This window comes from Oncorhynchus masou, chromosome 1 (genome assembly GCF_036934945.1).
Source record: "Oncorhynchus masou masou isolate Uvic2021 chromosome 1, UVic_Omas_1.1, whole genome shotgun sequence".
In the NCBI taxonomy this organism is placed as follows: domain Eukaryota; kingdom Metazoa; phylum Chordata; class Actinopteri; order Salmoniformes; family Salmonidae; genus Oncorhynchus; species Oncorhynchus masou.
The window spans coordinates 17,838,633-17,859,815 of record NC_088212.1 but is presented as its reverse complement, the minus strand read 5'-3'; the positions used below and the strand labels follow the sequence as shown (position 1 = coordinate 17,859,815).

At 40.4% G+C, this 21,183-nt stretch overlaps 1 protein-coding gene across 2 annotated transcripts; it reads right to left on the bottom strand.

Moving 5' to 3' along the window:
- Positions 1-365: 365 nt before the first annotated feature.
- LOC135522385 (noelin) lies at positions 366-17,492 on the bottom strand. 2 transcript variants are annotated; one of them, XM_064948623.1, is made up of 6 exons: positions 14,578-15,815; positions 12,398-12,547; positions 11,483-11,638; positions 10,086-10,305; positions 1,996-2,102; positions 366-1,439 (listed from the first exon to the last, which is right to left on the bottom strand). In XM_064948623.1, exons 1-6 carry the CDS (start codon positions 14,725-14,727, stop codon positions 762-764), a joined length of 1,461 nt encoding a protein of 486 aa, XP_064804695.1. In that variant the 5' UTR covers positions 14,728-15,815; the 3' UTR covers positions 366-761. The 2 variants fall into 2 exon arrangements, with proteins under 2 accessions (XP_064804695.1, XP_064804784.1); XM_064948712.1 differs by lacking the exon at positions 14,578-15,815 and adding an exon at positions 17,079-17,492 and having other exon boundaries at positions 369-1,439.
- Positions 17,493-21,183: the final 3,691 nt, after the last annotated feature.

Here is a 21,183-nt window from a genome sequence, read left to right as displayed (position 1 = left end):
GCTTGCACAGTGCTCCTTGGGATGTTTAAATCTTGGGAAATCTTTTTTGTATCCAAATCCGGCTTTAAACTTCTTCACAACAGTATCTCGGACCTGCCTGGTGTGTTCCTTGTTCTTCATGATGCTCTCTGCGCTTTTAACGGACCTCTGAGACTATCACAGTGCATGTGCATTTATACGGAGACTTGATTACACACAGGTGGATTGTATTTATCATCATTAGTCATTTAGGTCAACATTGGATCATTCACAGATCCTCACTGAACTTCTGGAGAGAGTTTGCTGCACTGAAAGTAAAGGGGCTGAATAATTTTGCACGCCCTATTTTTCAGTTTTTGATTTGTTAAAAAAGTTTGAAATATCCAATAAATGTCATTCCACTTCATGATTGTGTCCCACTTGTTGTTGATTCTTCACAAAAAAATACAGTTTTATATCTTTATGTTTGAAGCCTGAAATGTGGCAAAAGGTCGCAGAGTTCAAGGGGGCCTAATACTTTCGCAAGGCACTGTACATATAGTATCTCCTTTACTTTGAAGCATCCGTGGACCAGACCTGGGTTCAAATTTGCTTGATTTAGCCTGGCTTGATTAGGTTTGCCTGGTATAATGGAATTAATACAATTGTTGCAAAACTGCAAACCCTGCCCATCTGGCACTCCAGGCAGGCTGCTGCAAATGTTAAAAGTATTTGAAAGTTATCCAATAGTATTTGAACCCAGGTCTATCGGTGACTGAGAAGGTAACAGCATGGCTAGCTATCTACTGCTCCTGCTCTGACCGAATGACGTGGAACAAGGTGACATTGTAAAGCACCTGGTGACCGTTATTCCATGCGTACAGTGCTCTGTCTTTAGGGTTATAGTCCAGCATGGAGATATGAGAGTACTTATTCTGGAACGGTATGTCAATGTACTCGTAGGTGGACGAGTTGGTGCTGAAGGCATAATAGACCTTGGTCCCACCGGAGTAGCCATTGGTGACATACAGCGTGCCACATATCATGAAGGCCTCTCCTGCGCTCCTCTTGGGGTGGTTGGTAGTCCAGCTCTTGATGATCTGCAGGGTGTTGGGGTTCAGTTTACTGATGACAATGTTCCCTGCGTTCTGATTGGTGGCGTAAACGGCCCAGAGTCCGCCCTCGTCCACCATGAGGTCAATGTCTGAGTGGCCGCCCCAGGAGTAGTGGTACATGTTGTTGTAGCCAGCGTAGTCCAGCTGGCGTGACTTGCTGATGACGGAGGTCTTGAAGTCAAACTTGATGATGGTGTGGCTCTGGAACTTGTTGAAGTAAATGGAGCCGTTGTAGACCACCTGGCCAGTGCCTGACCACGGGTGGGGGAGGCGGTGAGATGTAAAGTTGTCGGAATTCATGAAGTCGTAGATGGACTTGTACTCCCGCACAAATCGGTTGTTGTGGTAGCCATCCATGTACCACACCTAGGAAGGAATACAAGAGCATCAGAAAGTCATACATCTCTGGTATAGTATGATATTGAATTTAGCAAGAGAACAGGTAGTACATGGGTAGAGTATGTGTACACCCCAATGTCAGAGGTATTCCTCAATGAATCAACACAAGTTCTGCAGGACAACCAGTGATATCTTAGTATGTGCTTTTATCCAACTTTTATCCAATCCTGTGATTCATGTCTTTCATTCCCTAGAAGGACATAGTTTATTGCAATGACAACCAGGAGATGTAGCTACCTTCCAGATTAGCATCAGAATGTGTTGTGGTACTAAGGTCTCTTTTCAGGCCAGTGAGCAAATCCCAGACAGTGAGGCATGGGAACACATTACTAAAGTTGTGATCCAATCTGGTCAATAATCACTGGTTTATACAAACCTGTTAATACAAACATACAAGCTAACATTTTACAACACCGCAAATCTGTACTGAGTGTCCTCTATTTGCATAATTGATAAGAACGTTTTTTGTGAGTCTGTGTTAACTGTATAATGAATAGCATAGGCATTGCAGGACCAGACCTACCCTAGTGTCATCTTCAGGAGCCAGGGGGTCAGTCATCCAGGATCCAAACCTTGATCCAGACGTCTTAATGGTAATTGGATCACTGATCCCTGTCAGCTTCCCACATGCTGCAAGAGCCAAATACACAATGCAAGATACTGCATTCATCTCTGGACTATCAATGGTGTTTATAGGTTGGAAAACATAGTGTGTGTGTGTGTGTGTAGGTCAGTGACCTACTATACCATACTTTTTGTTGAAAATAATAATATCAATTTGACTTGTTTATCCAGCTTTAGTATTACAATCTATAGATCAGTTTGGTGATTTCTTCAGGTTTTGACAATACTGTTTTAGCTGGAGGTTTTCTAGAAAGAACTGCGTAGATATTGTATAAATATATGTACTAGAATCTAGATCTCCTGCTTTATCCATCCATTTCTCTGCCTAGGAATGATGTATTCAGACAGAAAAGTCAGTTTCCATTATTCATAAGTAATGTTATAATTTATCTATGACATTGAAAGGATACTGTTGTACAGAGACCACACAACCACAAGGTGTGAGCCAACGATGAGAAACGGGCAATTCCATGGTAACAGAGTGATGCCAAACCTTGTGGCTTGTAGTCTCTTTGTACATCCTTTCAATGTCATAGATATATGATAACTTTACTTATGAATAATGAAAACTGACTTTTCTGTTTTTTCATAAACCACACACTCAATTGCTCCCCTCTTCAAATGCTATATTAAGAACAGGAACAGTAAGTGCAATATTAAAGTTTGAGTCAATTCACACAATTCCTCCCCCTAACTTCAAGTCCAGAAAAAAATGTTGGGGGTTACACAAATATCTTCCCCTGTTTTCCCAAGATAACAAACTAGCATATAATGTTCTGAGAGCCATATGTTTCTTAGAGCTTGGTGAGAACGTGGTTGTCCTGGTTATTTTGCATACAACCTTCCCACAATTTTCAGGTAATGGTGCGGGATAGTTGCTTGGCTTTGGTATATTCTCATATTCTCATTTAAGGAACTTGACAAAAAAATACAATTTTCTTGGTATTTCATTACTTTAACAGATCGTTTCCTAAAAGTTAAAATATGGTTACATTTCATAAAACTTTTGGTCATGTTCTGAGAACGTTCTCTAACTGGTTTGACATTGGGAATATTCTCAAATAGTTCAGAGAACGTTAAGAAATAACTTTCTTCTGTGGAAATGTCTGTAGTGCAGCATTACGTTTCCTACAGAGTTGCATTCAACAAGGTAAAAAGTTTGTGAATGGTGGCGAACGTTAGCTAACATATTCTACTTATTTTGTATTAGCCACGACTGTTCGCTAACGTAAGATAAAAGTCTGAGAAGGTAGAGTGCAGTGAACGTACATGTCTGTTTCGGGTCTAAACTGCCACTAAAAATAATCAAGTAGCCATGTAGACTTTCTACTACAGTTGAAGTCAGAAGTTTACATCCACTTAGGATGGAGTCATTAAAACTCATTTTTCAACCACTTCACAAATTTCTTGTTAACAAACTATAGTTTTGCCAAGTCGGTTAGGACATCTACTTTGTGCATGACACAAGTAATTTTTCCAACAATTGTTTACAGCCAGATTATTTCACTTATAATTCACTGTATCACAATTCCAGTGGGTCAGAAGTTTACATACACGAAGTTGACTGTGCCTTTAAACAGCTTGGAAAATTCCAGAAAATTATGCCATGGCTTCAGAAGCTTCGGATATGCTAATTGACATCATGTGAGTCAATTGGAGGTGTAGCTGTGGATGTATTTCAAGGCCTACGTTCAAACTCATTGCCTCTTTACTTGGCATCATGGGAAAATCAAAAGAAATCAGCCAAAACCTCAGAAAAACAATTGTAGACCTCCACAAGTTTGGTTCATCCATGGGAGCCATTCCCAAATGCCTGAAGGTACCACGTTCATCTGTACAAAAAAATTGTTCGCAATTATAAACACCATGGGACCATGCAGCCGTCATACCGCTCAGGAAGGAAACGCGTTCTGTCTCCTAGTGACGAATGTACTTTGGTGCAAATCAATCCCAAAACAACAGCAAAGGACCTTGTGAAGATGCTGGAGGAAACAGGTACAGAAGTATCTATATCCACAGAAAAATGAGTTCTATATTGACATAACCTGATGAACAACGAAGAAGCCACTGCTCCAAAACCGCCATAAAAAAGCCAGACTACAGCTTGCAACTACACATGGGGACAAAGATCGTACTTTTTGGAGAAATGTCCTCTGGTCTGATGAAACAAAAATATTACTTTTTGGCCATAATGACCATCATTACGTTTGCAGGAAAAGGGGGAGTCGCAAGCTGAAGATCACCATCCCAACCGTGAAGCATGGGGGTGGCAGCCTCATGTTGTGGGGGTGCTTTGCTGCAGGAGGGACTGGTGCACTTCACAGAATAGATGACATCATGAGGATCGAAAATAATGTGGATATATTGAAGCAACATCTCAAGACATCTGTCAGGAAGTTAAAGTTTGGGTCTTCCAAATGGACAATGACCCCAAGCTTACTTCCAAAGTTGTGGCAAAATGGAGTAAGGACAACAAAGTCAAGGTATTGGAGTGGCCATCACAAAGCCCTGACCTCAATCCTATAGAACATTTGTGGGTAGCACTGAAAAAGCGTGAGGCCAACAAACCTAACTCAGTTACACCAGTGGGAAGCTTGTGGGAGGCTACCCAAACATTTGACACAAGTTAAACAATTTAAAGTCAATGCTACCAAATACTAATTGAGTGTATGTAAACTTCTAACCCACTGGGAATGTGATTAAATAAATAAAAGCTGAAATAAGTCCTTCTCTATTATTCTGACGTTTCACATTCTTAAAATAAAGTGGTGATCCTAATTGACCTAAGACAGGGAATTTTTATTAGGATTAAATGTCAGAAATTGTGAAAAACTGAGTTTAAATTTGGCTAAGGTGTATGTTTAAAAAAAAATGTTTAATTGTTTTATTTCACCTTTATTTAACCAGGTAGGCTAGTTGGGAACAAGTTCTCATTTACAACTGCGACCTGGCCAAGATAAAGCAAAGCAGTGTGACACAGACAACAACACAGAGTTACATATGGAGTAAACAATAAACAAGCCAATAACACAAACAAGTCAATGAAACAGTAGAGAAAATAAAAAGTCTATATACAGTGTGTGCAAAAGGCATGAGGAGGTAGGCAATAAATAGGCCATAGGAGCGAATAATTACAATTTAGCAGATTAACACTGGAGTGATAAATGAGGAGATGATGTGCAAGAAGAGATACTGGTGTGCAAAAGAGCAGAAAAATAAATAAAATAAAAACAGTTTGGGGATGAGGTAGGTAGATTGGGTGGGCTATTTACAGATGGACTATGTACAGCTGTAGTGATCGGTTAGCTGCTCAGATAGTTGATGTTTAAAGTTGGTGAGGGAAATAAAAGTCTCCAACTTCAGCGATTTTTGCAATTTGTTCCAGTCACTGGCAGCAGAGAACTGGAAGGAAAGGCGGCCAAAGAGGTGTTGGCTTTGGGGATGATCAGTGAGATACACCTGCTGGAACGTGTGCTACGGATGGGTGTTGTTATCGTGACCAGTGAACTGAGATAAGACGGAGCTTTACCTAGCATAGACTTTTATAGATGACCTGGAGCCAGTGGGTCTGGCGACGAATATGTAGCGAGGGCCAGCCGACTAGAGCATACAGGTCGCAGTGGTGGGTGGTACAAGGTGATTTGGTAACAAAACGGATGGCACTGTGATAGACTGCATCCAGTTTGCTGAGTAGAGTGTTGGAAGCTACAGTGCCTTGCGAAAGTATTCGGCCCCCTTGAACTTTGCGACCTTTTGCCACATTTCAGGCTTCAAACATAAAGATATAAAACTGTATTTTTTTGTGAAGAATCAACAACAAGTGAGACACAATCATGAAGTGGAACGACATTTATTGGATATTTCAAACTTTTTTAACAAATCAAAAACTGAAAGATTGGGCGTGCAAAATTATTCAGCCCCTTCACTTTCAGTGCAGCAAACTCTCTCCATAAGTTCAGTGAGGATCTCTGAATGATCCAATGTTGACCTAAATGACTAATGATGATAAATACAATCCACCTGTGTGTAATCAAGTCTCCGTATAAATGCACCTGCACTGTGATAGTCTCAGAGGTCCGTTAAAAGCGCAGAGAGCATCATGAAGAACAAGGAATACACCAGGCAGGTCCGAGATACTGTTGTGAAGAAGTTTCAAGCCGGATTTTGATACAAAAAGATTTCCCAAGCTTTAAACATCCCAAGGAGCACTGTGCAAGCGATAATATTGAAATGGAAGGAGTATCAGACCACTGCAAATCTACCAAGACCTGGCTGTCCCTCTAAACTTTCAGCTCATACAAGGAGAAGACTGATCAGAGATGCAGCCAAGAGGCCCATGATCACTCTGGATGAACTGCAGATATCTAAAGCTGAGGTGGGAGACTCTGTCCATAGGACAACAATCAGTTGTATATTGCACAAATCTGGCCTTTATGGAAGAGTGGCAAGAAGAAAGCCATTTCTTAAAGATATCCATAAAAAGTGTTGTTTAAAGTTTGCCACAAGCCACCTGGGAGACACACCAAACATGTTGAAGAAGGTGCTCTGGTCAGATGAAACCAAAATTGAACTTTTTGGCAACAATGCAAAATGTTATGTTTGGCATAAAAGCAACACAGCTCATCACCCTGAACACATCATACCCACTGTCAAACATGGTGGTGGCAGCATCATGGTTTGGGCCTGCTTTTCTTCAGCAGGGACAGGGAAGATGGTTAAAATTGATGGGAAGATGGATGGAGCCAAATACAGGACCATTCTGGAAGAAAACCTGATGGAGTCTGCAAAAGACCTGAGACTGGGACGGAGATTTGTCTTCCAACAAGACAATGATCCAAAACATAAAGCAAAATCTACAATGGAATGGTTCATAAATAAACATATCCAGGTGTTAGAATGGCCAAGTCAAAGTCCAGACCTGAATCCAATCGAGAATCTGTGGAAAGAACGGAAAACTGCTGTTCACAAATGCTCTCCATCCAACCTCACTGAGCTCGAGCTGTTTTGCAAGGAGGAATGGGAAAAAATTTCAGTCTCTCAATGTGCAAAACTGATAGAAACATACCCCAAGCGACTTACAGCTGTAATCGCAGCAAAAGGTGGCACTACAAAGTATTAACTTAAGGGGGCTGAATAATTTTGCACGCCCAGTTTTTCAGTTTTTGATTTGTTAAAAAAGTTTGAAATATCCAATAAATGTTGTTCCACTTCATGATTGTGTCCCACTTGTTGTTGATTCTTCACAAAAAAATACAGTTTTATATCTTTATGTTTGAAGCCTGAAATGTGGCAAAAGGTCGCAAGGTTCAAGGGGGCCGAATACTTTCGCAAGGCACTGTATTTTGTAGATGACATCGCCAAAGTCAAGTTTCGGTAGGATAGTCAGTTTTACTAAGTTTGGCAGCGTGAGGGAAGGAGGCTTTGTTGCAAAATAGAAAGCCAATTCTAGATTTGATTTTGGATTGGAGATGTTTAATATGAGTCTGGAAGGAGAGTTTACATTCTAGCCAGACACCTAGGTGTTGATAGTAGTCCACATATTCTAGGTCGGAACCGTCCAGGGTGGTGATGCAAGTCGGGCAGGCGAGTGCGGGCCATAATGGTTAAAAAGCATGCATTTGGTTCTACTAGCGCTTAAGAGCAGTTGGAGGCCATGGAAGGAGTGTTGTATGGCATTGAAGCTCGTTTGGAGGTTAGTGAGCACAGTGTCCAAGTGGGCCAGAAGTATACAGAATGGTGTCGTCTGCGTAGAGGTGGATCAGGGAATCGCTCGCAGCAAGAGCGACATCATTGATATATACAGAGAAAAGAGTCGGCCCGAGAATTGAACCCTGCGGTACCCCCATAGAGACCGCCAGAGGTCCGGACAACATGCCCTCCGATTTGACACACTGAACTCTGTCTGCAAAGTAGTTGGTGAACCAGGCGAGGCAGTCGTCAGAAAAACCAAGGCTATTGATTCTGCCGATAAGAATACAGTGATTGACAGCGTCGAAAGCCTTGGCTAGGTCGATGAAGACGGCTGCACAGTACTGTCTTTTATCGATGGCGGTTATGATATTGTTTAGTACCTTGAGCGTAGCTGAGGTGCACCAGTGACTGGCTCGGAATGTAAACTTCCGATTTCAATTGTATATTTTCTAGGAATAGCTAACTTATTTTCAGTTTGAATATTGTCGTTAAAAAGTCACAGTAATCCTTACAAAAGTAGGTGTTTGATGTTTCACGGTAACATTTTGGAATGTTTATTCAAATCGTTCAACTGAAATGGTTCACCACAAACAGAAGCCTTGTTAGCTAACGTTTCCTCGTGTTCTCAAATTAATTGTTCTGAGAACGTTAAGCAAACTTTCCATAAAAACTACAAGAAAAGATTAGTGATGTTCAGAGAAGGTTCTAAGAATGTTATTTAAAAACATACATTCTGTTCTCAGCATCAACAAAACTCTATCATGTTATGCATGTTCAGGTGTGTTAGCCGCGACCACTAATTGGTCTCACCTGACATTAATGAGTGCTTGTTTTCTTTGAAATGGGGTCTGTTTGAATAGACTAAAATGAACAGCTTAGTATTCGTTAAAAAAAAAATATCCTCAATCCATCATGGTGATGCAGTGGACTAATTCCATGGATTCACAACAGAAGATTATATGTTCAAATCTCACTGGTGCTGTGTCACAATAAAAAACAAAGGTGTGTGCATGATTAATGCCTAAGGAAATGCATTTCCATGTGTTCTATCTGTGCTTGGAGTTCATTTTTTTTTGCCCAAAATAAGTTGGCAGTGTTATTAAAAGTCTTATTGATACATTCAGTGAAAGTTAAGGAAGTAATTCAAAAACCTCCAAATAACCTATTATTACCGTTCTCAGAGTGTTAATAAAAGTTTCAGGAAACAAGAGTAAATTTCCACTTCTGTTCTCAGAACATTTAAAAAAAACATGACATTTTACTAGGAAACAGTCATTCATTCCCACAACCAATGTGAAACCAAAAACAGTTGTTCCCACAACTTCGAAGGAACCAAAAGTGCTAGCTGGGTAGTGTATGCTGTCTACCATAGCTATAGTACTTGTAGAGTTATAGCTGAGCACTTGAAACAAAAATGGATAATCCTCTGAAATTGAAGTGAGCCCTTCTTTAATCTCAAAGAATTTGCTAGCACATTGGCTCTACTCCCTGCCTACAGGGTCATCCCTAGAGCTACAGTCAGCATCCTAAAAGTAAGCACAGTGACAAAAAAGAAAATGACTTCAATGCCTCATTCCTTACAATTGGATTTCTTCTACCTATTTCCTCCTATTTTATTTTGAATCATGTATTTTGCACCATTCATTGATTTGTTCAGCCTTTCACTAACTGTTAGCCTGTTACAACATCAACCCAACAACTATGGTGACAGATAGGATACTGTATATGCTGGGAGAGCCCTTGGTTTAGACACACATCATGCCATCTATTTTGCCTTGTATACAATCCTGTGAACAACCCATGCAACAAAGAGATTACTGAGAGAAATAAACTGTCAATTGTTATATCCTGGTACTATTTTTAGATGACTGTCGCTACAATGGTGTGAAGCTTTTGGCCAAGAAGTGGACATAAGCTCACAGCTCATTTCTGGCACACATAACATGACGTGCTAGTGATGTAGTTTCGGTTTAATAGGATTACATTAGCAAAACTTAATCCAAATCACCATCTAACAACTCTAAATCCTAACATGTTTAAATAGCTTCTAACCTGACATATGAGAACTGTTTGTCTTTTTTCATCAGCAATATTGTTATGCATTGATGTGTAGTCAAGGCACGTGATTGCCTACCATCAGAGAATGACTGAGTATGTTAAAGCGATAATGTAGTGGTAGAGCATGTACCAGGGTGGATAGATAGAGATCTGTTGGTGTGAGAAGAATGACTACTGTAGATCTGATTGGCCCGTTGCACAAGGAAGCAAAGAGGGTGTTTCGGTGTTCTCTGGGCCTACCTAATTTTTGCATGCATGCACGAAGCCTCTCTTCAAGATTTGACACTCTGTTTTGTAGCTCCTCGTAGTCATAGGCGCCGATCTCCTCCTGGAGTTCGTTTAGCACAGACGTCAGATTCTGGAGCTCCTCTTTAAACCGCAATACCAATTTTGCATCGGCTTTGTACTCCTCCAACACTGGTATCAATGGCCTAAGTTCCTCCATTTTCGCTTTTATTGCCTGAAAGGTTAAAATAGGCTTGGTTCAGTGTTATGCGAGCAAATGGGTGTTCCACACCTGCCTTACCCTACTCTGGCTGTCTCCCTATGGTGAGTTCAGCGTGGACCTAACACATTCAACAGTATCATGAGCAGATGTGACATCATCACAAACATAAGCAGCATGAAACAAGTCCTCGGTACACCAAAAACAATTGGGAAAATATTTTATTTTCACCTTTTAAAATGCAACATCTTAGGGTTACATGCTTTTGTGTCACATTCAACAATGTTTCCTTATTTTTTGTGGTAACCAGTTATGCATTGACAAAACTAAACAGGATATGGAATTGAATAAAACAAAAGTAATATTAATTTTAAAAAACTGAACTAAATCTATTGATGGAATGCATTGACGCTAACATGCAGAAATGCAAAGAGCAGTGCAGGTCTGAGGGTGAAAAGGGTGCTAGTTTTCAAATAAACTGCATGGTGCAAATAGTCAGTGGTCAAGTTCAGGGATAGAACACTGGAATAGAACTGCCTCTTCAGTCTCTGCAGCTTTGATATAATTTCCTAAAGTTAGCCCTGCAAGCAAGAAAATGAGATACTGTTGAGTGTTGAATAATCTAACTCACTAGCCTAATATACACACACAAAACGTGCAAGGGTCATCACCACCAGGGTTGCTCATGACAGACACATAACATAAACATAGCATTGGTGAGGATAGGTGGGGAACACACACAAACATACACACACTAACAAACATAAACGTCATCAGAATAGTTGATGATGTTACATTTTAATTCCAGAGACAAGCATTTAGGTGTATGGGTTTCATTCACAGCAGGGGCTGTATGTATCATGCTTCTCCGAGTAGTAGTGCTGATCTCGGATGTGAATGAATACTATTATATGGACAGTAAGGACCTGATCTGAGCTCAGCACTCCTACTCTGAGAGGCTTGATAAATATGGACCCAGAACTCCACTTACAGCACATCTCTTTGTACAATGTTGTCTATGTAAGAGTAGGGTTGCAAAATTCCAGGAACATTAAATAAATTCCCTGGTTTTCCCGGAATCAGGAGGGAATAAGCAGGAAATCCGGAATCCTCCAACCAGGATTTCAGGAAAAACAGGAAATGTATTGAAAGTTAACAGAATTTAGCAACCCTAAGAGAAATGTTGACATACCTTGTATTGCCTGGCAATGTTCTGCTTGTGGTTCTCCTCCACCTGTTTAAACTTGGTCTCCAGACCTTTCAGCTGGACCTCCATCCTCTCCACGTACTGCAGGTCTCTCTGGGTCCGCTGGTCTAGCACCTGGATAGACTGGGTCATGTTCTGGACCTAACACAGGGGAAAATAGAAAAACATGTCTCTTAAAGCCCTAAATTTACCTAAATACAGCCCTAAACACTTGTGTATTCGGGTCTTCCCAGGCTTATTATTTAATTCCATTTTTGGAATCAAAATAAACTAATTATACACCCAATAAACACAAAGATATAGACTTTAGCCATCAATGTTTCTTCAACAATGTTGGCGCATGACACAATTTCTTGTAGATATGGTGTGGATAACTGACTACAAAATCTGACACGGTATAACCTCTGACGTGTCTCGGCAGAGAATACATCATTTCAGGTGCTCAAGAGCAACAAAGTGTTATGTGTACTTAAAGATCAAGCCGAATCAGAAAGACATCCATTTCTGACACCAAAGGACCCACAGCAGTGATAGAGATTGAGAGTATGCTATACATGGACTGCTGGTTGTTCCACATCAAGTTGCCAAAGTTGCACAACATCTGGCCTCCAAACAAAACTACTGCATAAGACTGAATGTCAGATAATATCAAATGATGATGACAGCAAATCAATATTGGCAATACAGGGTGAACTGAACTGCTATTGTCAAGGAGCCATACAAGTAACTATAGTCCTCCGGCCAGAGGCTGCTGCTGCTGAGAAGATGATGGAGAGAAATGAGAGTGGGAGATATGGTTGTCATGATGCAACTGGTGAATGGCGCTTGTTCTAGTGGCGGTCTGGTTATGGGGGGTTATGGGTACTGTAGTATATTATGCTACATGGGGGGGGAGGTTACTTTTTCTAGCAGCTGTCGGAGCTGTTTGGTCCTGGCGTCCCGCGAGCACATGGACTGTTGAGGCGCCACCACAGTGCAGACACAGCGGCCCTCCGTGTCCTGGGCTGAGCTGTAAACCTGCCATGACTCCTCAGGGTTGGCTGGGAGCACCTAGGATGGACAGACAGGGTGAGAGAAGGAGAGAGAGGGAAAGACAGACAGACCGGGAGAGAGAGACAGACCGTCAGGGAGAGAGAGGGAAAGACAGACAGGGACAGACAGACAGACAGTCAGACAGACAGACAGACAGACAGACAGACAGACAGACAGACAGACAGACAGACAGACAGTGAGAGAGGGAAAGACAGATAAGGAGAGGTAAACAGACAGTGAGAGAGAGGGAAAGACAGACAGACCGGGAGAGAGAGACAGACCGTCAGGGAGAGAGAGGGAAAGACAGACAGGGACAGACAGACAGACAGACAGACAGACAGACAGACAGACAGACAGACAGACAGACAGACAGTGAGAGAGGGAAAGACAGATAAGGAGAGGTAAACAGACAGTGAGAGAGAGGGAAAGACAGATAGGGAAAGAGAGACAGACAGCCAGACAGGGAGATAGACAGTCAGATAGGGAGAGAGATAGACAGACAGATAGGGAGAGAGAGACAGACAGACAGACAGTGAGAGAGAGGGAAAGACAGATAGGGAGAGAAAGATGAATGAAAACAGGTTATTCATATAGAGATGTGATGTGACAGTATTAACATGTTGACACCATACTGCTCTGGTTCAGACATTTCTCTTTCACATTGTCCCCTCCAGCACGGTTCCAGCAGCCATGGAGGGTGCGTAACCAAGCCAGTAATTCAGCTTGCTTGGGCTCGGTAGGGCACAGCTCACATTGGCTCAGTAGTGTGTAGGATTTAAGATAGACTACATTACTACTCTTATCTAAAACATATTAAATTTACTCCAAAATGATGTCTTCACATTTTTGGAGGTTTGGACAAAAAGCATGATCTCTGCCAAGAAATGTGTGCCAGTTTGATGCAGAATATTTTCACCACAGGGATTTACATAACCTTTTTCTAAAATGATGACATACGATTACATAAAATGCCATCTGTAGTGTTGAACCTTGCCGTATGCTCCCACCTAATCTCCGACCATCAACATGACTATCCACATTCTAAAGGCAATGGGGCTGACAAAAGGAGTTGACATCAAATTGAGGGAAACAACTTTGTAAATCTACTCAAATTGCTTTGCTGGATTGTGATGATATTAAGTCATAATCTAGTATATCTAAATACTTAATGTAGCCTACAGGAATTTAATCTGTGCCATTTATGTCAATGAAACCTTACATTTTCAACTCTCCAATAAAGTCATGGCGTAAAGTCATTCAATATATATATATATATATATATATGCCATTTCGCATTTTTATCCAAAGCGATTTATAGTCATGCGTGCAAACATTTTATGTACTGGTGGTACGGGGAATCGAACACACTATCCTGGCAGTGCAAGCGCTATGCTCTGCAAAATGAACAACAGAGGACCAAGCCTATTTATCACTAAGCCTTCAGAGTAAAAATTCGATACAGAGTCTGCTCTAAATGTGGATTGGTTACAACTTTACTACAACATGGTTGAACCCAGAGCCATAAATAGACATATGGACAGAAATCTGGCTCTACATTAACCCTGACATGTGGTGACATGCAGTGTAGTGTGCTAAAATCCACTTCTACAATGTGACTACATTACCTGTTAGTGTTCTTATATAATGTAGCATTATTCTGCTCTTTATATTCAATTACATTAGTCACAGACAATCTCAGAACTGTTATAATTGTCCATCATTGCCACACTTGTTCTCCAACATATATCAGTTAAACCATTTAGCAAATGTGTGACAGTTGTTGAAACCTGCACCATGGCTAACAAGAATAGTAAGATAATGATTTGCCGTTTATTCAACTATGTGTTTATGGATAGGCCTACTCGTTTTGGCTATAGTCATTACAGTCCATTTTTATTTATTTTGATGCACAAGCAACACCTGTTTTTTTCTTTCAATTTCCAACCAACATTAGGTATCAATTACAGGTATAGGCCTACTAAATAACTATTGCAATCTATCCTCTGCAGTACATGATTCTAATGGTTCCTGGATCTGCTGTCACTCACGCCGGTGCTCCGGTCCGCTGTCCCTCCGGATAATACCGAGAGCTTGTTGGTGTTAAGTCCCACCAAGGACGGTAACGTCTGCGACATCCAGTTAGTAATCATAGCCATCGTGCTCAACACCACTCCAATCTTCAGTAAAGGCACCGACATATCTGCGCTCTTGTCGTATTACCAAAAATGTCCTTGTACACATTCCAGTGAAGAACTAACTAGACAATTCACATTGCCAATCATCGGATGCAACGGCAGGGCTGCAACAGCGGTGAGTTTAGGTTTGAACATCTTTGGCTGACAGGTGGTTTCTGCTCTCTTCAAAAGCCACTTTGATGATGGCTCAATGTAGTTGTTGGAAAATGTGAAGTGGTTCTCCCGCAATCGCTTTCGAGTTTAGAAGATGACAGGGATTCAGTCGCCTCTCCCATTCGCTGAATACCCCCGCCCACCGCGCACGGACAGAACAGCTTTCCGTTGAAATGAAATTCATGGCGCCACGCTTTGGCGCTTGCCACAGCGAAACAGGACTATGTACCTTGCCACCAAATACAAGAAAATGCCATGACAGGAAAACAATATCTAAATAGCATAACTCCAGAAATTGAAGTCAATTGTGTGATAGATTCAATTTAAGTATGAAACCCTGCAAACGCAATGGAGACAACACGAACCTAAACGACATTTTCAGACTGGATAGCGTAATTGTGTATGTTGGCTACTTTAATAACGGTGGTTTGATGACTGGGGACAAGAACTGTAATAATCCAATCACATTGAAACCACCAGCCACATTTTTTTTTGCCATAGAAAACAAGGTAGCCTACGAGTCCCATTTAATCCAATAAAGAAGTGCCGGATTTTGATTGTCATTCACAGAAAAACCATGTAGACAATTCATAATCTACGTAAGTGTTTGACAGTAAATCTGATTAATCGTAGACATTTGAATCAGCATCAGATTCAACATAAAGCTTGTACAAGGTCCGTGGCGCAATAATGAGATATTCAACATCTGTACTGAAATGCAGTTAATGCTCTGTTCTTGACCTGTTTTAACCAACCAGGTCCAGGGATATCGAGGGACATTCCGCCACCTTGTCGTTACGAATGGTATTGCACGTCCGTCTGTCAGGTACTGTAGCCTAGTATTGTGTTTAAAAACAAAAACAAGATAAGCTTTAAAAACTATATATTTCTGTTTATTTTCTCTTTCATGAGTTACATACATTTGTTTTTAATAATCTCTTGTTTTGTTGCTTCTTTTTGTCTTTTTGTTTAAAAATATATATAATATATTTCTTCCACATTTAATAAGCTATATATATTTATTTTCTTTGATTGTATGTTGTTGGTTATATTGAGCTAGTTGTTTGGGATCAAAAAGAAGGGATTAACATACAATACATTACATCACATTTACTGTTCATAATACAAACAGATTATGAATGATTATAAGGAATTCAAAAGTCAATAATCTTCCTAGTATTGCCATAGCCTACAATACCAGCATCATGAATACGATGAGAATGATTAGTTAAATGAATCAGAACTTTGGTGCCTTCAAATGGCACCAAATGTATGATGCATTCAACTAATCACGAGCTTGATGATTAGTTGATTAAGTATGTGATCAAGTGTCTTAATGCTAGTCTAGAACAAAAGCTTGAACCCCTTGTTTAGTGTCCAGGAAAGTTTGACAGGTTGTATTGTGGCAGCCAGGAGGAGGCGCTGTGGCACTGTGAGTGCAATGCATCTCTGAATTGAGAAACAATTCCTTAGAAAGATGGAGATAAGAAGAACATGTTCATGGAGACCATTACAAATTAATACGAGTTATTAATCATAGAAAAAGTAAAATGTTTTGGAATTGTTTAGAATTTTAGAGCAATAACAGCAGTCTATTATTATTGTGTTGAAATTGTTTTGTTTTCATATTTCTGTCTGTAGTGTTAGTATAACCAGAAGAGTCTATTCATGTTTGGCTACAATCTGGGTTTAATGCATTGCTTTAATAGGATTTCTAATTAAGCCTTTTATCTGACATATTTGTTATATTCGGACAATCAAATCAAATTGCAATTGTCTAGATGCAAGGATGTCACTGAATTTTCTCGCGTATTTCAATGTAGACATTATAAAGTAGATTGCCCTATCGCTCACATAGCTTAATTGGAGTGAATTTGGAATTAGTTCGATGCATTGAATGTGAAACGCCAATTGAAACATTTCAGTATAGCCTACCCTACCTCACTAATTAAATAAATTGAGGATTTTGATTTTGTCAAATTTTGTTATAGATACAATAGATAGTTTGGCTACAGAAATGCCTCTGAACGCCCGTATCAATTTTACGAGAATGATGGAATCCCTTTATCGTTCAGCATAATCTATTTTAATCGCTTAATCTCGAGACCGACAACGTTGTTAAATACGTAATTTGTAGGATAATTTGCCAAGCATGGTTTGGGTATTTTAAATGGGAAATAAAATGGCGTTTATAAACCTACTTGGGTGAGTTCGGTGCCCATCAAGACAAGGAGGGTGAGACTCAGGAGCTTGTTAGTAGGCTGCATCGCTTGCCTCCGATAGCACTAGATCCAGTGTTGTCACATGCAGATTGTCTTTTTCCACTGTAATGTCTTCTCCCTCTTTTATACACGTCGTCTTGCAATCTTCGTTGCAGCGCCAAGCACACAAATAAAGGTAAAGAACAAATCTAGTGTGAGGAGCAGTCACTGCATGATGTTCAATGCATCTCAGTGCGTTGTGCAGAAGATCCCTTTCCTTCTGTCTTCCTTCTGTCAGCCACCTCGCATGAGAAGCATGGAAAGAAAAAACATTCGTAAAAGTTGGCTCCGCAAAACAAGGACAGGGGTGTGTGTGACAATGCGGGAGGGAGCTGGCTGTGGTGCTGAAACCGGATGTGACAGGAACGGGCGTGTGGAATTCAAGAATGATTGGGCGGGTTTGGAGGGGGCTCATATGAGAAGAGAGGTTCTATAACAGGTTTTTATCGAAAGAATGGGGTTAATAACATGCAGAATCCTACATAATGACTATGATTCAATGCAAAAATGGGGCCTGGGATCTGCTTAGATGTGAAGTCAGGCCATACTTAATAGTAGTAGGCTACAGCATAGTAGCATTCCCATATTGCTGTTTGCTTAAACATACCTCTCAAAATAACGTTGCATGAAATCATAGCATCCATCTAAAGCTTAGGCTGCACCCTTCATCTTGGTTACTATGTTCATGCTGTGAATTCTCAGTCATGTCTTACATGCCTATTCCATATGAACTCTTTGTAGTTCAACCCTGTGATAATAGATTCCTAGATTCCTGTCTCTAGATTCCTTTTTCTCCTGTCCAGGTCTTTAGATGGCATTTCCTAATCTCCCTCCGTCCTCTTTACCTTCCTTGATCTTTTCTAAAAGGGTAAAGGGAAACAAGAAAAGGAGGGGATGTAATGGAAAGTGAGTTGCAGAAGAATGTGTGGTATAACCAGCCAATGTCACAAAGAAGACACAAGTCAAGGAAAGCAGTTTGTCTTTTTGCACCCAGTTCAGAAACTGAATAGTAGCCCTGCTGGGATTTTATTTATCCTATGAACTGTAGGCTAGTGTAAATAGCTCCTCTATCTAGCCATGTCAACCTGAAACACAGTGGTATTTGTGTTACTAGATGGGAGTCTTGCTATAAGGAAACAGTTGTATTTCTGTTACTAGATGGGAGTCTTGCTATAATGAAACATAGTGATATTTCTGTTACTATATGGGAGTCTCGCTATAAGTAAACAGTTGTATTTATGTTTCTAGATGGGAGTCTTGCTATAATCAAACAATGTTATTTATGTTACTAGATGTGATTCTTGCTATAAGGAAACAGTGTTTTTTCTGTTACTAGATGGGAGTCTTTCTATAATGAAACTAGGATATGGAGATTGGGGTTTTGTTTAAATCTCTGGAATATTTCCAGTGTTTCAAATCCTTCCGGCAAACTATCAAAGCTGAATTAATAAAGCACAGACATTTTGTTCTTTGGTGTTTTCCTTTCTACATCAGCCTCCAACAGGGTTGGGGATCAATTCCAAGGGGCATGAGATATATCATTCAATCACACTTTCAGAGCAGCCTGCAAATCATGCCTAATTGATACACACACATGCACACGGTACTGCATGCTTCCACATCTATTGCACTGCTGTGTAAAAATCTTGAAGCGATTTTAAAGTAAGCAGGGTGCTGTGCCTACCCAGAAATTGTACTGAACAAGCAGTGCCTTTTCCCTAATCCAAGAAGGAGCCAAGACAAAAGAGAATAGCCTAGGGATGAGGTGGCCCACTTTCTGACACTTCTTTCTGTTCTCCCAATAGTCCTAGAAGTATGGGGACACCACTGTTTCTGTTCATATAGTATTTCAGACTGTAACCCAGGCTATTAAAGACCCTCGAGGCATCCATATTTGCACTTGTAAACTAATGATGTTTCTTGACTAATATAACTTAGAAATGCCTCGTGAGCTTAGTTCAACTGTCGTACCCATCACAACCCAAATTATAAGCTTGTTTTACTACAATGTTTGTAAACAAATTAAATGTAAACAAACACTGTATAGCCTCAAAGCATTAAAACTATAATTGTGATATCATGGATGGTCAGTTATTGCATCCATAGCTCTATCTATGCATTTGAGAGTGGTTACATTTGAATTTGAGAATGGTTACATTTCCCTAGCCCCACCCCTCAGCTTTTTAGTGAAACAGTAGGGAAACAGTAGAATGCTTTGTTATTGTTTCAACTAATGATTACCACTTTAAAAAGCTCAGAGTGGTATACTACAATGCAAGCTAGATCTACTCAGGCTTTTATAAAGCTAATCAGCTTCAGTTAGCTTCACATTCCAGCTCAGGCTTCATCCAAACTATGACGGTGGATTTAGCACGTCCACCTGCCGCTAACTTCTTTTATTATGTTATACCACAGCATTGTTGAATACTCGTTTCTGATTGGCAAGAAGGGCATTCTAGAATGGACATTAAAACCAGATAATATTAAACGTGTGACTTTAATATTCACATGGAAAAGAACACAGACCACTCCAAAAGGCTTTCAGAGCCATCATCAACTCAGTGGGTTTTGTCCAACATGTCTCCTGACCTACTCACTGCCACAGTCATACTCTGGACCTAGTTTTGTCCCATGGAATAAATGTTGTGGATCTTAATGTTTTTCCTCATAATCCTGGACTATTGGACCACCATTTTATTACGTTTACAATCGCAACAACTATTCTGCTCGGACCCCAACCAAGGATCATCAAAAGCCGTGCTATAAATTCTCGGACAACCCAAAGATTCCTAGATGCCTTTCCAGACTTCCTCCACCTACCCAAGGACGTCAGAGTACAAAAATCAGTTAACCACCTAACTGAGGAATTCAATTTAACATTACGTAATATGATGCAGTCGCACCCAAAAACAAAAAAACATTTGTCATAAGAAACTAGCTCCCTGGTATACAGAAAATAACCGAGCCCTGAAGCAAGCTTCCAGAAAATTGGAACGGAAATGGTGCTACATCAAACTGGAAGTCTTCCGAATAGCTTGGAAAGACAGTACCGTGCAGTATTGAAGAGCCCTCACTACTGCTCGATCATCCTTAAATTCAATTGAGGAAAATAAGAACAATCCAAAATTGACTTTTGACACTTGCAAAGCTAACTAAAAAGCAGAATTCACCAAAAGAAGATGGCTTTAACTTCAGCAGTGATAAATTCATGAACTTCCTTGACGAAAAAACCATGATCATAGAAAGCAAATTACGGACTCTTTAAATCTGCGTATTTCTCCAAAGCTAAGTTGTCCCGAGTCTGCACAACACTGCCAGGACCTAGGATCAAGGGAGACACTCAAGTTTTTTATCACTATATCTCTTGACACATTGATGAAAATAGTCATGGCCTCTAAACCTTCAAGCTGCATACTGGACCCTATTCCAACTAAACTACTGAAAGCGCTACTTCCTGTGCTTGGCCCTTCTATGTTGAACATAATAAAAGGCTCCCTATCCACCGGATGTGTACCAAACTCACTAAAAGTGGCAGTAATAAAGCCTCTTGACCCAAACCTTGACCCAGAAAATATTAAAAAACTAAGATATAAAAATATAAAAAAGCTGTTGTGCAGCAACTCACTGCCTTCTTGAAGACAAACAATGTATACTAAACGCTTCAGTCTGGTTTTAGACCCCATCATAGCACTGAGACTGCACTTGTGAAGGTGGTAAATTACCTTTTAATGGTGTCAGACGAGGCTCTGCATCTGTCCTCGTGCTCCTAGACCTTAGTGCTGCTTTTGATACCACTGATCACCACATACGTTTAGAGAGATTGGAAACCCAAATTGGTCTACAAGAACAAGTTTTTGCCTGGTTTAGATCTTATCTGTCAGAAAGATATCAGTTTGTCTCTGTAGATGGTTTATCTTCTGACAAATCAACTGTACAATTCAGTTTTCTTCAAGGCTCTGTTTAAGGACCACTATATATTTTACCTCTTGGTGATGTCATTGGGAAACACAATGTCAACTTTCACTGCTATGCGAATGACACACAG

Coding starts and splice junctions, on each gene's coding strand:
- LOC135522385 (XM_064948623.1), bottom strand. CDS start 14,727: ATGTCGGTGCCTTTACTGAAGATTGGAGTGGTGTTGAGCACGATGGCT. Junction 11,639..12,397: donor TCCGACAGCTGCTAGAAAAA/GTAACCTCCCCC, acceptor CCCCTGTGTTAG/GTCCAGAACATGACCCAGTC. Junction 10,306..11,482: donor ACATTGCCAGGCAATACAAG/GTATGTCAACAT, acceptor TTAACCTTTCAG/GCAATAAAAGCGAAAATGGA.